Here is a 14715-nt window from a genome sequence, read left to right on the forward strand (position 1 = left end):
GGGAACAGCGTCAGTGTCTGCCATGGTGCTCTGGGGGGGTCAGTGGGCCCCCCACTGCTGAGGCCTCTAGGGCCCCGGGAAGCCTAGGGTGGGGACCTCGATGAAGACCAGGCTGGCCCCGCCACCGCCACACAGGGGACTCTCGAGGACGCTGCTGAGTCTGAGCGTGTCCTGGGCAGGACCGCCTGGCTTCAGGGTTGGGGAAACTGGAGCTGATGGCACTATGGTTGGGAAGCTCCCCTCTGTCCCCCTTGGTGACCATGCCCTCCTCTCCACAGGTGCGCCTGAGTGGAGGCCGCAATCCCTACGAGGGCCGGGTGGAGGTGCTGGTGGAGAGGAACGGGTCCCTCGTCTGGGGGACGGTGTGCGGCGAGAACTGGGGCATCGTGGAGGCCATGGTCGTGTGCCGGCAGCTGGGCCTGGGCTTCGCCAGCAACGCCTTCCAGGTGAGAAGCCCTGGCCGCAGACCCGCACCTGTCCTCCCTGCAGTGTGACATGCCCACCTGCAGTCAGCACCCCTCTGCCTCGAACCTTCCCCACCAGTGCGGGAGGGACGGGGTATAGGGCCGTGGACCCGGAGGCAGGAAACCACACCCTGCCCCTTACAGCCCCGAGTCCCTGGGCAGGTCACCCTCCGCCCCTGGCCCCCGTCTCCCGGCTACAGAAAGAAGGGCTGGACTGTGTTTATCTGGTCGGCTCTCGCTCTGCAGGCTGGGGTTCACCCTGGGCTGACAGCTGGTCCTGGGGAGGGTCCTGACGTGCCTTTCGCAGAAGGAAACAACTCAGTCCCTCAGGGCAGTGGCGAACCCCCCCAGCCCAAGGCCCAACCCCCCAATTCCCCTCGCTTGCTCCCTTGAAAGCCCGCTCTGGCCAAAACTTCCCAGCTGGTGTCTGAGCCTCCCGCATTCTCCCGGCGATCTGAATGGTCTGTGGCAAAGCGGCCACCCTTCCATGCCCCAGTGTCCTGCCTGTGGCGTGGAATGACTAATCCCAAGTCCTCAGTAGCCTGGCTCTAAACATTTTCATGAAGCAGTTTACACGACAGGAAAATGCTTTGAGATCCTCATCCTGTTTTGTTAACTGTGACTCCAGCTCTCCTTCCCAAGTGGCCTTTCTTGGGGCCTAAGAAAGGGGTTTCTTAGGGAGGGAAGAGGAGGATGCCGGTGTCCTGGCTGAGCCTGTCCCCCACGGGCTGGCCGGGGCCCAGGTGGCTCTGACAGGAGGTGCTGAATCCTGAGTAGCTGCCCCGGTCGCTGCCCTGTGGCTCCTCATCCCAGCACCCAGAAGGGACAGTTCTCTGATACAGCTGCCCACACCCTCGGGGGGCTCGGCTTCCCGGGGCAAGGCTGTGTTTCTGCTGATAATATTTCCGACAAGCCAGGGCACGGAAACTGGCAGTTCTCCAGGGAGACTGGAAAAACGGCCATGTTTCAACAGAGCCGCTGTCCAGCTACTTTTGTTTCCTATCAGCTCATTCCTCAGATACCTAGGCCTCAGCTGGGGTCGGGAAACAGGCCTGGGCCTGACCTCAGTCCCAAATCTGCCGCCGATTCCGAGCCCTATCTCTTGTCAAGGACCCAGTTTTCTCATCTGGAGAATGAAGGGGTTATTGGTTAGGTTCTCTAGAGAAACAGAACCGATAGAAAGTATGACCGTGTGTGTACATGTATATGTGTGTGTGCACGTGTGTGTGTGTGTGCATGTGTGTGTGTGTGTGTGTGTAGAGAGAGAGAGAGAGAGAGGGAGGCTTATTTTAAGGAATTGGTTCACATGACTATAGAGTCCAGCAAGTCTGAAATCTGCAGGGTAGACCAGCAGGCCGGGGACCCAGGGAGGCGCTAGTGTGTAACTGGTGTCTGAGGCCATCTGCACTCAGAATTCTCTCTTCCTTGGGGACCTCAGCCTTTTGATCTCTGAAGATCTTTGGCTGACTGGATGAGGCCCACCCACATCATAGAGGGTAATCTGCTTTACTCAAAGTCTACTGATTTAAGTGTTAATCTCATCTAAAACTATTTCACAGAAACATCTAGAATAGTATTTGACCAAACATCTGGGTACTATGATCTCGCCAGGTGGACATATAAAATTGGCCATCACAGGAGGGTTCGGATTCGATACTTCCAAGGCCCTTCCTGTCTTGGTGGTCTCTCTCTCTCTGAGGGTCTGGGGAATACTGCCCTGAACCCTAACCCTACTTCAGACCTTAAGCCCAAGAGACCTCAGGAACCCAGGTCCCTGTGTCCCCATCCTAGCTCTGCTCCTGACTGTCCCCTTCGGTTCCGCGTTTTTCTCTACTGGGAACTTGTCTGAAATGTGAGAATAGATCCTAACAGTGCTTTAAAGCCCCAGAGAGCAATGGGGCCCAGTAAATCTCAGCATCATGAACCTGGGGTCTCCTCAGCCTCTTTGCAGAACTACTCCATTAATTGTTCTTTAAGCCAGAGAAAATTCTAAATCCAGAGGTTAGTCTTTATGACATATCTAACGAATTATTGACATTTGCCGATTCCCATCAATTGGTCTTGTCTTCTGAGATCACATTCCGGCTTAGAGGAGAGAGTGCTGTGGTTGATTAGCAATGTCTGCCCTGGCTCTGGAGGAGGGAGTGGGCACCCGGAGTTACAGGCACCTGCCATTCCTGACGTGCATCACTGCACAAATGTTTTACTGCAACCTTAGCTCTACTCTCCCGAGGGGGAGGGTGACAGAACCCAAGACCTGGATCCTCACTTGATCTGCCACCAACTAACTGCGTGGCTTGGGTAAGTGACTCTCTGTGCCTCCACTGTCTCCCTGTGAAAAATGAGATTGTAAAACCTTGGGGCTGTCATGAGGCTGCAAGTCGGTAGAATATGAGAAAGTGAAATTCGAGGTGACGTACTGGCCATTTCTTTTGTTGATTCATCCAGGAGACCTGGTATTGGCACGGAAATGTCTTCGACAACAAAGTGGTCATGAGTGGAGTAAAGTGCTCGGGAACGGAGCTGTCCCTGGCGCACTGCCACCACGATGACGAGGAGTACGTGACCTGCCCCCAGGGCGGGGTGCAGTACGGGGCAGGAGTCGCCTGCTCAGAAAGTGAGAGCTCCTGGGGGTTGCACCCCAACTGCAGATCCTTGCCCATGACGTAGAGGAGAGGAACACCGGAGGGAGGGACTTGGGAGTCTGGTAGCCGTGGGTTCAAGTCGCAGGGTCACTGCCGACTGTTTCAGTGACCTCGGGCAGATCACTGACCGGGGGCTCCCGTTCGTTCGGGTTAAATGAGGCCAATAACATCTTCCTTCCTTCCACCTCCTCCGTAGGTCATTTCATGTTTCAGACCCTGGAGGTAACTTAGCTGCCTGGTGACTCCCCGGGAGTCCTAGAGAGATTAGGTCATGTGTCCACGACCATCTTGCACACCACATCACTGCAAAGGCTGCTTGCTGGGGTCCCCACAGGGACACGTGCCCCCGCAATGGCTTCCCTTCCCCAGGCCAGAGCCAAAGCCACCTCCCACTCCCTCCTCTGCTGCTCAAATCCCACCCAAGACTCCCACCGCACTCTCGAGAACCAAGGGGCTGGCTCAGGGCTCTCGTTGTCCAGCCTCCTTTCAGGCCACCCCCGCCCATCCGCAGGGTCTCTGGATGGACTGCTTATTTTGGCTGAAGGCTCAGCCCACCCTTGGCCTTAGAGCTATTTCCTCAAATCTCTGCTCATCCTTCAGAGAACTGCTAAATGGGAACTTCCCCCAAAGAAGTCTTTCCTGGCCACCCACCCTTCAGGCTCTCCCTATTACAATTTCCATTGCACCTCATATTTCTCCAGCAAGCTCATCGCAGTTGTGATTAAGTAATTAATATGTGCTTAATATGTCTGTCTCCTGCTAGAGTGTAAGGTGTCTCCACCTGTGCCCTGCTCGGCTCTGCCCAGAGAGCCTAGCACGGCGTTCATTGTAGCATCCCAGAGATGGGTGGGCAAAAGAAGGCCTCAGCTGAGCTCTGAGGGCTGATGGACAGTGGGGAGGTCAAGTCCCCGTCCCATGGCAGGTCCATGGCAGGAGAGCGCGGGTCTCAGGCTGCCAGCCAGGCACGCGCCACAGTACCTTGCCAGATCCCACTCCTCACCCCCGCGCTGGAAGGAGGCCAGCCTCCCTCAGCAACAGCACAGCTCGCACTCAGCTCAGCGGGCTGCACGGAGGCTGTGCACCGGGTGCCGACAACTAGTAAGAGACTCATGCAACACCATTATAAAAATAAGTGTGCCCAGAACACTCAGGGCTGAGGAATGCTGCATCCTGGCGTGCCCTCCCAGAGGAAACACTCGTCAGGGAACGGGAGCCTCCTGATTTGTGCCTTCCATCCTCTACCCGCCCCCATCCCATCTTCCTGCCCCTTTCACCGCCCTTCAGTTCCACACCCAATGCTTGCGGGTGGATCTGCTTTCTAGAGGGCGCCAGTGAGTTCCGTGTTTACTGAGAACCTGCAGCCTTAGCCTGGGGGCGGTGCAGGGAGAGGGAGACACAAGACACAGCCACCCCACCCACCCCAGGTGTAGGTGAACTTGAGGGACGCAAGGCTCACAGACTACACTCGCTTGAGAAATTTACAAGCAACTTGTCAAAATAAAAGATAGCAGGTTCTCGTAAATAATTCATATGTGACATTTTTCTGAATTGAAGTGTACTTAGAAATGCTCCTGGAAAGCTCACTTTTAAGGGGAAACTGACAGTGAATCCCTTTGCAAAGAAGCTAAGCTTCCTAATACAATTGTTTAGCTAACTAGATTGTAGCTATCAGTCATTCTTTTAACACCTGCTATGTGCACTGCACTAATTGAGTAAATTAAGCTTTTTTTTTTTTTAGAAAGCAGGCACCTGGGGACAACAGTGTATACGGCTGGAAACTGGAAGGGCCTGTTAAGAAGGCAATTTGGCGATACACGTCAGCCTCAGAAACAGGCGACCCTTTCTCCCAGCAAATTCACTTATAGAAATATATTAAAGTTATATGCACAGATTTACTACCGGATGTTTAGCATAGCTTTTAGCTAAAAAATTCAAAACAACCAATGTATCTAAAAATATGGGATAGATAGGATTATGAATTAAATATTGTGTGGCCATGAAATGAATGTTGCAATGGATATATATTAACATGGAAATGTGTCAAGATGTATTTTAAAGGGAAGAGTATTAGCAGACTATAAATCTACACATAATATTATACACGTTGGAAAATATGTCATTCCCAGAAGAATCAGACCAGGCGATAATAGCAGGGTTTTCTCTCACTGGGTAGCACAATCACATCATTATTGTTTTTTGCCTTTGATTAAGGAAAATTTAAAGCCACTTGGAAGTAGAACAATATATAATGAACCCTCATGTGCCCATCACCCAGATTCAATACTTGTCAACGTCTTGCCCGTGTCCTCTGATAACCAAAGGGATGTCAAAGAGATCTCTTAGCAGAGGGCAGGAATAATCTGGGGTCTTAAACAAGGCAGGTAACCTTGGGGAGTCCTTGTGCCCATTCCAGAAGGCGGTGGCAGGTGGGGGTAGGGGTTTGTCCCAGCTTAGGAGTCAGAAGTGGAACCCTTGGGGAGGGGTCTCTTGCCTTGGTGACCACCGTGTCCTCCTCCCCAGCCGCGCCCGACCTGGTCCTCAATGCTGAGATAGTGCAGCAGACCACCTACCTGGAGGACCGGCCCATGTTCATGCTCCAGTGCGCCATGGAGGAGAACTGCCTCTCGGCCTCGGCCGCCAAGACCGACCCCACCACGGGCTACCGCCGGCTCCTGCGCTTCTCCTCCCAGATCCACAACAACGGCCAGGCCGACTTCCGGCCCAAGAAGGGCCGCCACGCGTGGATCTGGCACGACTGCCACAGGTGGGCTCCCCCCTCCCTCCCTGCCAAGCTGATCGGCTGACATCTGTGGGACGCAGGTGTGTGAGTGCCCCCGTCCTTGGCCGTCAGTCCGTGGTTTCCACGTGTGCCCACGGCAGGCCTGTGCGCTGCAGGGTATTCTGGGGCTCTGCGTTGTTGGACTCTGAGCTCCTCTAGAAATGGATTTCACATACCGGTGGATACTTTTACTATCTCTAGGAAGACAGTGGGTGTGGAGGCGAGAGTTCTAGGCCCGGGAGTCACTAGACCTGGTCTCTAAACCCAGCGAAGCTTCCGACTGGCTGCAGGATGTCGGGCCAGCCGGGCCATATCGCCTGGGATGTCCCTTCCAGTTCTGTTCATCTGCTGTGCTGTAAACTCCGGGCGAGACAGAAGGATAGGGTGAAATCCTACAGCCAGCCCTAGCTGGAGCCCACAGAAGCCACCTGTTCTTCAACGAAGCCTTTGCACTAGAGCCCTGCTTCCCAAGGGGAGGTCCCTGGACCAGCAGTATCTGCCACCACCTGAGAGCCTGGGAAATGCTGAGTCCCAGGGCCCATTGCAGACTCATGTGTCAGCATCTGCGTTTAACGGGACTCCCAGGTGACTGTGCGCACATCAGGGAACGGGAAGCCCTTGTGTACATGATGCCGAGGCTGCCTCCTAGCTCTGTGTGGTGATCACTGATGGGGGAGAAGGACTAGCATGCACGATCTCCTCCTAAGGGCCAGCCCCCCCACCCCACCCCCGATTCCTCATTTTCATAGGTAAGAAAACAGAGGCTCGGAGTTACGTCTCTTGCCCAAGACGATGCAGAGGGCAGGGGGCCCAGCCCGGGCTGTCTGACTCCAAAGCCTGCACTCTTTCTCCTACCCCCGCTGCATCTTCAACAGAAATCCATCTTTGGCATCTCTTTCATGTCACAACTGACAGCCTGGTCACATTCAAATCAGTTTTGGGACAGAGCTGTTCAACCCCTTTCCAAAGAAAGGACTATGATAGAATTTAGGGGTGTTGATTTTCTTTTAACATGATTATCTGAATGTTCCGAACCTCTTAATTAGCCAAAGAATTTCTGGTCTCTGTACGGAAGCACGTCAGTCTTCTCCAGGGTGGAAGTGAAAGGGGAGAGCTAAAGTCATGACGGCCTCGGCGCCCGGTCTCCTTCAGGGAGCATGTGGGTGGGAGGCCTGGGCAGCGGGGGCTGCTGCTGCCTAAGGGTCTATAAGTGGAGGGTAATTGCATCCCAGCCCTGCATATGGCGGCCCACCCAGAGATCACATGGCAGGAGCCTGTGTGCGCCACATACTTACTCTCCAAGGAATCGGTCTCTAAGAATAGTCCCATGGTGACATCCTGGAAGTGTTCTTCTGATCTGAGCCCTGGGAACTCAGACTGCCCCCATTTTCCTGTGGTCTGTTTTATGTCTTGGCTTGCAGATGTTCCAGCCACTGGCTTGGGAGGGCAGAAGAGGGAAGGACGTGCTGGCTCAGCATATGTTCCTCCAGCACAGGCACCAGCCCTCCGAGTCACGGGTGGCTTTGCTGCAAAGGGGACACTTGTGTTCACTGTGCCTGGCCTCCCCCACAGGGAGAACAGCCCCCATAGAGGGTCAAAACCCTCAGAGGTGATGTGGCCTCTGGGAGCGAGTCTCAGGCCCCCATCACACCTGTGGGGCCACCTGTCACATGGGGGTGGCAGGGCGGGGCGAGCAGAAGGCCCTGCCTTTGTGGCAGCACCTCCTGGGACTGGGACACACTCTCCATGTTCTGTGAGAGGAGGACAGGAGCACTGCCCAGCCGTGGGAGGGACCACCAGGACCGTCCATTCCAGAGGTGCCAAGGGCACATGGCTGCCCTGGGAAGAGACGCAGAGTGCGAACATCTGCACCAGGGCTCGATAGAGTTTTCCCGGGGCCACCAACGACCTAGAGTGGCAAAGGACAGAGCCGAACCTCCCGTCTTTCTCTGAACCAGCTTTACCCGTCATCCATGTATTCATCCAACACCTCCTGCCCCAACTGGTTCCACGTCTTAAAACACTGAGCTCTGGAGTGCGACGTGGAAGGCTGTCCTTCCTTTTGCCCAGATTGCAGTCACCTCCACCAAGCATCGGGCTGTTCTCTCACTTGGAGCTCTGGAGTTTCCTTCCAAGTCTGCGTGTCCCCATCTCCACCCGAGGGATCAGGCCCCTCCTAGACATCCAAGGGTCTTGACAGCTCGGCCTGGAGAGAGGAAGAGAGCCTTCCTCGCCCAGCACCTGCCCCGCATCCCGCCCTGTTTCCTGGGAGTAGGGCAGAATGGTGGGGAGTGTTCTAGACTGTACGTCCGGGCAGCTGGCAGGGTGACGTGGCCCTGGGGGTCGCCCACCGACGCCGACAGGTAAGGCAGAGATGCTCCAGGACAGAGCCAGCCCACACTGGGAGGCTGCGGAACCAGTGCTCCCTGCCCAGCGTCTGCAGGGGAAAAACTGCGGCTGGGGAAGCCTCTTAAATCAAGTCTGCAGGAAGCCGCGGAGCGGGACGGCGGGGTCAGCCTCCCAAGAGTCCGTCTGTGGACTCTGTCTGAATTCTGTTTAGACAACGGAACATAAACTCCTTCAGTCTTTCCAGCCCGGTAAACATGGGCACATAAGCCCCTCTCTGAGCGACGCAGACATTTTTTAGGCAGTGAGTCAGACCTCATGTCTCATCCTGCCCTGCAGGAAGCCAAAATAGACTCACAGCCATCGCTCCAGCCGCCACAGAATGCGTCCTTGTGCATGTTCTCCGCGGGCCCCCGGCTCAGCATCGCCTTGCCCGGGAGCGTGAGTGACCAGGGAAGACCGACTTAGCAACTCCGGCATTATTTTTAGCACAAGCAAACGCAGGAGGAAGGGAAAAAGAGCCTCTCATTTCCTCTCAGAAAACCCACCTTTTCATTCCCCTCTGCCCTCCTCTGTCCCTACGCGGCGGAGGGAACCTGAGGCCAGCCACGGTTGGCCTGCAGTAACAGGAGTGACGGAGTAACAGGGTGGTAATGGCGATGCGGCTACAGCAGCAGGAACCGAGAAGCCGACAGGTGCTGAGCGCTCACCTGTTACCGGCCTCGTGTTGGGTATTTTACTTCATTTACCTCATTCAGTCCGACGCCAGCCCTGAGAGTCGGTAAGGTCATCCTCCCTCTGGTCATGCACAGATGAAACGAGGAACTCTGCTCCCTGTGCCTTGGCCCCTCGTTGCTTAGTTTCCCCGTTTTCCAAATGTCCTTGTAATGGCAGAGACAAGCGTGTAGGCATAGTTGCAGATGCTTGTGACGACGCACCGTTGTGTGTGGGGATCGGGATGGTGACAGCCGGGCAGCGAGAGCCTCCATCAGCCCCGGCCTGGGCAGCATGCGGCAGCCACGTTCCCCTTGTTTCTTCTGAACCAAGCGCATCACTTTCCGACACGCTGTTCTCGATCCCTCTCAAGTGGAGAGAGGGAAGTCGTCATGTAAACTGGCGGCCCAGGGGACGAGCTCTCCCCCTGCCCTCTTCCCACGGGGCCCCCACAACTGTCTTCCTTCCCCTCCTCGTTCCCCTTGCTCGATGCGAGGAGCACAGATTGCTGCAGCTCGCGTGCCCGGGGCCCCAGGCAGGGCCGCAGGCCCTCCCGCTCCTGGTCTGAAGCACACACGTCCCTGGGCACGAGCGTGGCCCACGCAGGACACACGCCCGACTTCTTAGCGCCTGTTCTTTGCCGCCTCACTGCCCTCCCCACTTTTGTTCTCTCCCTCCCTATCATATTCCCACTTTCAAAAGTTTTCAAAACCCATCAAAATGGGATTTTTTTCTCAGTCTAGGGAAAGCTCACCGAAAAGGAATGGGCTGGGAGAGCCAGTTGAGCGCTCAGGAGGGTCCCTGCTTGTTAAATCCGATAGTGTGTGTGACGGAGCGCAAGCCACACACTGTGACCCCCTTTAGTGACCAGAGGACCAAGGCTCTGCAAGGCCGGTGGGTTGTCGACTCCAGAGCCTGAGACCCTCCCTGAAGCACCACAGTTCCTGGCTCGCTCTTCTGTCTTCCTTCCCGTGGACCGTGCTGCGGGGCTATTCCCAGAGCCGGGTCGCCAGCTGGGCCTCTGCTTGCAGGCAGCGGCTGCCCCAGACACTGACCTCTGGCCGTCTCTCGCGCTCGCAGGCACTACCACAGCATGGAGGTGTTCACCCACTATGACCTGCTGAACCTCAATGGCACCAAGGTGGCAGAGGGCCACAAGGCCAGCTTCTGCTTGGAGGACACAGAATGCGAAGGAGGTACCTTTGTGTTGGTGGAGGTGGGGGTTTCTGGGGGACCTAAATGGGCCCACCCCCTCAGCCACCCGGCTAGAGCCCAGGCTGGACGCTGGACCCTGTGTCACCCTCTCCCCTGCTGCCTTTCTCCACCCTGGGCCTTTGGCTTAAGATTTCCCCAAGGAACATGCAGTCCATCCCCAGGCTGAGGGTTTCACAGAAAGGCCAGAGTCACCAGGGAGGGCTTCGTGGAGGAGGGGGCCTTGAGCCTGGCCTGAAGGGAGGGGTGGGGGGTGGGGAGGGAATTGAGTAGGAGGTTCCACTGAAATGGGAACAGAGCAGAAACCCATAGAGTGGGGTGGGGATGCTGAGCCCAGATGGTGGGGGATGGGGGCAGGAAGAGAGATGCGGCCACAGGCCATGTGTGCCTGGTGACGGGTCCCCCTCCAACCTGCCTACAGATATCCAGAAGAGCTACGAGTGTGCCAACTTTGGCGAGCAGGGCATCACCATGGGCTGCTGGGACATGTACCGCCACGACATCGACTGCCAGTGGATTGACATTACCGACGTACCCCCTGGAGATTACCTGTTCCAGGTGAGCTGGGCGGGGAAGGGGCTGCAGCCTTGCTCGGGGGAGGAAGGGAGGCTGCGTGGAGGCCAGGCTGTCTAAAGTACAGGGTGCTACACCCAGAGGCCACCGTAGTCCTTGGGTAACCCAAGTATGTGAAGCCCAAGGACTTGGGAAAGAGGGCGCGTGCAGGGCCTGGGGGGACCAGAGATGCTGAGACACCCAGAGCAGATGTAGTCAACACCTGGTGCTTGCCACCTCCTGCTGAGATACCCTCCCCTCCGTCCCGGTGCCCTACCCTGCCGCGGCCCATGCTGTCCAGGCTGAAAGCAATCTCTCGTATGACTTCCCTCACCCAGAAACATGTGCCGCATGAAAGATCTGCAGAGGGGCCATTCTCAATGCAAAGAAATGAATCTATAATGGTACATTGTCAAACACTGGAGACAGCCCAGCCAGGGTACGGTTTTGTGGGGACTCTGCCCAGGTGGGAGGCCAGCCCTGAAGAGGAACCAGGGGGCCTTGGCCTCCCACTTCCATGCAAATAGCCACGTGCTCTGACCAGGCCCCTCGCTGGTGGGGGAGACGGGGGACTTTCTGGTGCGCATCGCCTGCAGAAGCCTCTTCCACCCTCTCATTCCCTCCCACGACTCCACCCGTCTCGCGTTCCAGCCGGATGACCAGAAATGTGTCATTCTGCCTTGAAAGCGTTCCCGCAGGGGCATTCAGCCAGCCCAGGGCCGGGCCGCAGCCCCGCCGACAGACGGCCCTCTGCAGAAACAACACCTGCAGAGAGGTGACCACAGAGGACTTTGAGAGGTTTCCAGGGCGGTTTCAGAGGCTGGAAATCAGACGGCCAAGCACTTTCCGCCCACGAGCCCAGAGCCGCAGGCGTGGAGAGACCTGGCCAAAGAGCAGAGTGCTGTTTACTTAAAATATGAATATTCGTGGCTGCGTGCACGTACCCAGTGCGGTGCCTGTCGGTTTGGCTTTGAGGTTTGCTGTCACTCTGCCGGGTGGGTGTGTACCCTCATGTATTCTGACAAATGCCATCTACTTACTAACTACTGTTCATTGCCCGAACCCGGCGCATGACTCGCCTCGTTTCATCACCAAGGCGGGGGCATCGCCACTGTGCTCATTTCACAGCCAGGCAAACCCGGGTCACATCAGCTCTGTGTTTAGTGTTGTCGATCCCCAAACTATGCACTTAGCAAATGGACTTGTTAGGGGCATGGTAATACTGATTCACCAAAAGGAATATGTCCCTTGGGACCCACACGGAGCAGGAGGCACGGAAAGCCCTGGCCTGGGGAGCAGCTGGACGGAGGATGGAGCGGGCGAGAGGAGCCCCCCAGAAAGGCCCCCCCACTGGGTCAGGACGCGGGCGGGCGCCGTGCTGGCCTTGGTTTCCACGGCGTCTCTTTGGGCAGGCCCAGCGGCCGCTAAGGGTCGAGCCCTGGCCCTTCCGGGGCCCCAAACCTAGAGAATGTTCCTTGGTGAGCAGCCTGCCTGCCGGGGTCACAGCCCCCAATGTGGCAGGACCCTCGAGGTTCTACGCACCTCATCCACCGTGCTAGCGCGGCTTTTGTCCCTTCACCCTCCACCTCCCTCCCCGTTCTCTTTTCTCCTCAGTTCCTCACCCCAAATCTCCCCTTTTCTGGCCTGTCACAGCCCCCTCTCGGAATGACAGCCCTTCCTATTCCTGCTCCCTGGGCGACGTCCGCTGAGCTGGGGAGACAAGGAGGGAAGGGGGGCCAGTCTCCACCAGCAGCCCCGGCACAGGCCCTGGACCTGCAGAGCAGGCAGGGGCTCGATGGCCCGGCCCAGCCCACTGCTCTGCAGAGCCGGCCAAGGGCCAGAGAGCAGAAGGGACGTGCCCGCAGTCACACAGCTGGGACGAGTCCCATCTTCCTGCTCCCCACCCATCTGGGCACCTGCATCCTTCTCGCCTCTCCAGCGTCTTGCTCTGGGGCCTCTCCCGGAGCTCCAGAAGGGGGTGACCCCTTTCTGAAGGCCTATGCTTGGCAGAGGGGTAGGTATGTGACTCAACACTGAGAAGGACAGAGGGACTCAAGGTCTCTCTCCTCCAGGCCACATTCCCTCTGCCTCCCCAAGCTCATCTCTGCCCCACGGGCTCTGCTTGAACCCACAGACCCCTCTGGGCAGTCTCGCCCTCGGCTCTTGGATCCCAGCACCTGCCCTTCTCTGAGGTCACCGGCTATGGCAGCCGGGCTGGTCTCACAGAGCCCCAGGCCTGGGGTGGAGGTGGCCAAGGGGGGACCAACAGCTTCCTCTGCCTTGCTTCTCCCCCAGGTTGTCATTAACCCCAACTTCGAGGTTGCAGAGTCCGATTACTCCAACAACATCATGAAGTGCAGGAGCCGCTACGACGGCCACCGCATCTGGATGTACAACTGCCACATAGGTAAGGCCCGGGGTTGTCCCCTCCCTGCCCGGGGCTGTCGGCCCACTCTCGGGGAAACGGGCCAGCGCTGCCCTACTTTCTCGAGGAACCAGAGGCAGCTTCCTAATTTGGGCAAAGAGCTTGGGGAGCGGAGCCAGTGTCCCATCGCCACGCTCAGGAAGGAAGCCGCAGACACACAAGGCAGGGTGGGGACTGAGCTTTTACAGCCAGCTCCGGCCACAGAGGGAGGGTGGTACCGAACCGGGCCGGCCCAGGGCAGACCCCAAGGCTATTTAAGGGCCAGAGCCGAGGCCACTCCCTCCTCATGCACGTGGCCTCAAAAATGTGGGTGTAGCAATTTGTGGGCTCTGCGTATCAGGTTTCCCTCTCACGAACTAGAAGCCAGCAAACCACTGTCACTTCTGGTCTCCAATAAAGACAGTTTCCCTGGATCCTGAGCCTTGGGGAACAAGAGGGAAAGAGCTTTCTCCTCTGCAGGAAAAGTGACAGCCTTCACTCTTGTGAAGGTAAAAATTAAAGGCACTGTGTACGTTGACTCAGCCGTGACATAGCACCCGCTACGTGCCTGTTCCTGGAGATGGCCAGCGCCTAGGCCCTGCCCCCGTGGGGTCGCAGAGGTGGCCCCAGCAGAGCCCCGGGGCCACCTCCCTGCTCAGGAGAGGGCTGAGCTTCTGATTTGCCCAACTCTTTCTCCAATTCCTACTCTGCAGGCGGCTCCTTCAGCGAAGAGACAGAAAAAAAGTTCGAGCACTTCAGCGGACTCATAAATAACCAGCTCTCCCCGCAGTAAAGACGCCTCCGTGGGCTGGGTGCTGGCTCACGCCCATAATCCCAGCACTTTGGGAGGTCGAGACGGGAGGATCACTTGAGGCCAAGAGTTCAAGACCAGCCTGGGCAACAGCGAGACCTCGTCTCTACAAAAATCTTTTTTTAAAAAATTAGCAGGGTGTGGTCCCAGCTGCTTAGGAGGCTGAGGCAGGAGGACCACTTGAGCCCGGAGCCAGACCCTGTCCCAAAAAAAAAAAAAAAAAGAGAGAGAGAGAGAAGAAAAACAGCCTCCGTGGTCACCTCCTGTCTTCGGGCCACATCACATCTTCCCTGGGACTTCCCCCAACAACTAAGTGTGACGAGTCGCCCCATCCAGACCCCACGGCGGCTGTGTCCAAGCTCAGGAAGAAGAGGACGGTCCCATCATTCACTGGGGCTGCTGTCTGACCTTTAAGGCCTGGGGGGGGGGGGGTCGGTGGGGGGTGGGGCTTGTCCACAGGCTGTGGGAGCAGCACCAAGAACCAGCCTTGCCCAGGACCCCAGGCCCGCACACAGATGGTCACCAGCCTGTCCCAGCACAGCCACCCAGCTCACCACAGGTAACACAGGGCCATTCTCAAGTAACCTGTGGGAAGATGTGAGCTTATCAACCCCAGAGGTGAACAGGCTGAACTCCGTGTCTCCTAAGTTATTTCCAGCAAACTTGAATATCTGGACCTCTCTTCCAACTAAACCAACTGCCTCTACTTAGCCTGTTACTATATACACACATATATACGTGACGCTGCCACACTTGCTGATTGATACCTTGACTGCCATACTAGAAAA

General features: G+C 56.8%; 1 protein-coding gene across 1 annotated transcript in view; it reads left to right on the plus strand.

The window, feature by feature from the left end:
* Nucleotides 1–14329, plus strand: part of LOXL2 (lysyl oxidase like 2) — a 52820-nt gene extending 38491 nt beyond the window's left edge. Inside the window, exons 7-13 of the mRNA XM_069484849.1 lie at nt 279–446; nt 2913–3081; nt 5630–5873; nt 10029–10144; nt 10582–10718; nt 13008–13119; nt 13830–14329. Of these exons, the coding sequence (XP_069340950.1) occupies nt 279–446; nt 2913–3081; nt 5630–5873; nt 10029–10144; nt 10582–10718; nt 13008–13119; nt 13830–13909 (1026 nt within the window). The 3' untranslated portion in view covers nt 13910–14329. The remainder of the gene's footprint in view (nt 1–278; nt 447–2912; nt 3082–5629; nt 5874–10028; nt 10145–10581; nt 10719–13007; nt 13120–13829) is intronic.
* The last annotated feature ends 386 nt before the right edge of the window (nt 14330–14715 follow it).

The sequence above is a fragment of the Eulemur rufifrons genome, chromosome 12, assembly GCF_041146395.1.
Source record: "Eulemur rufifrons isolate Redbay chromosome 12, OSU_ERuf_1, whole genome shotgun sequence".
Taxonomy (NCBI): domain Eukaryota; kingdom Metazoa; phylum Chordata; class Mammalia; order Primates; family Lemuridae; genus Eulemur; species Eulemur rufifrons.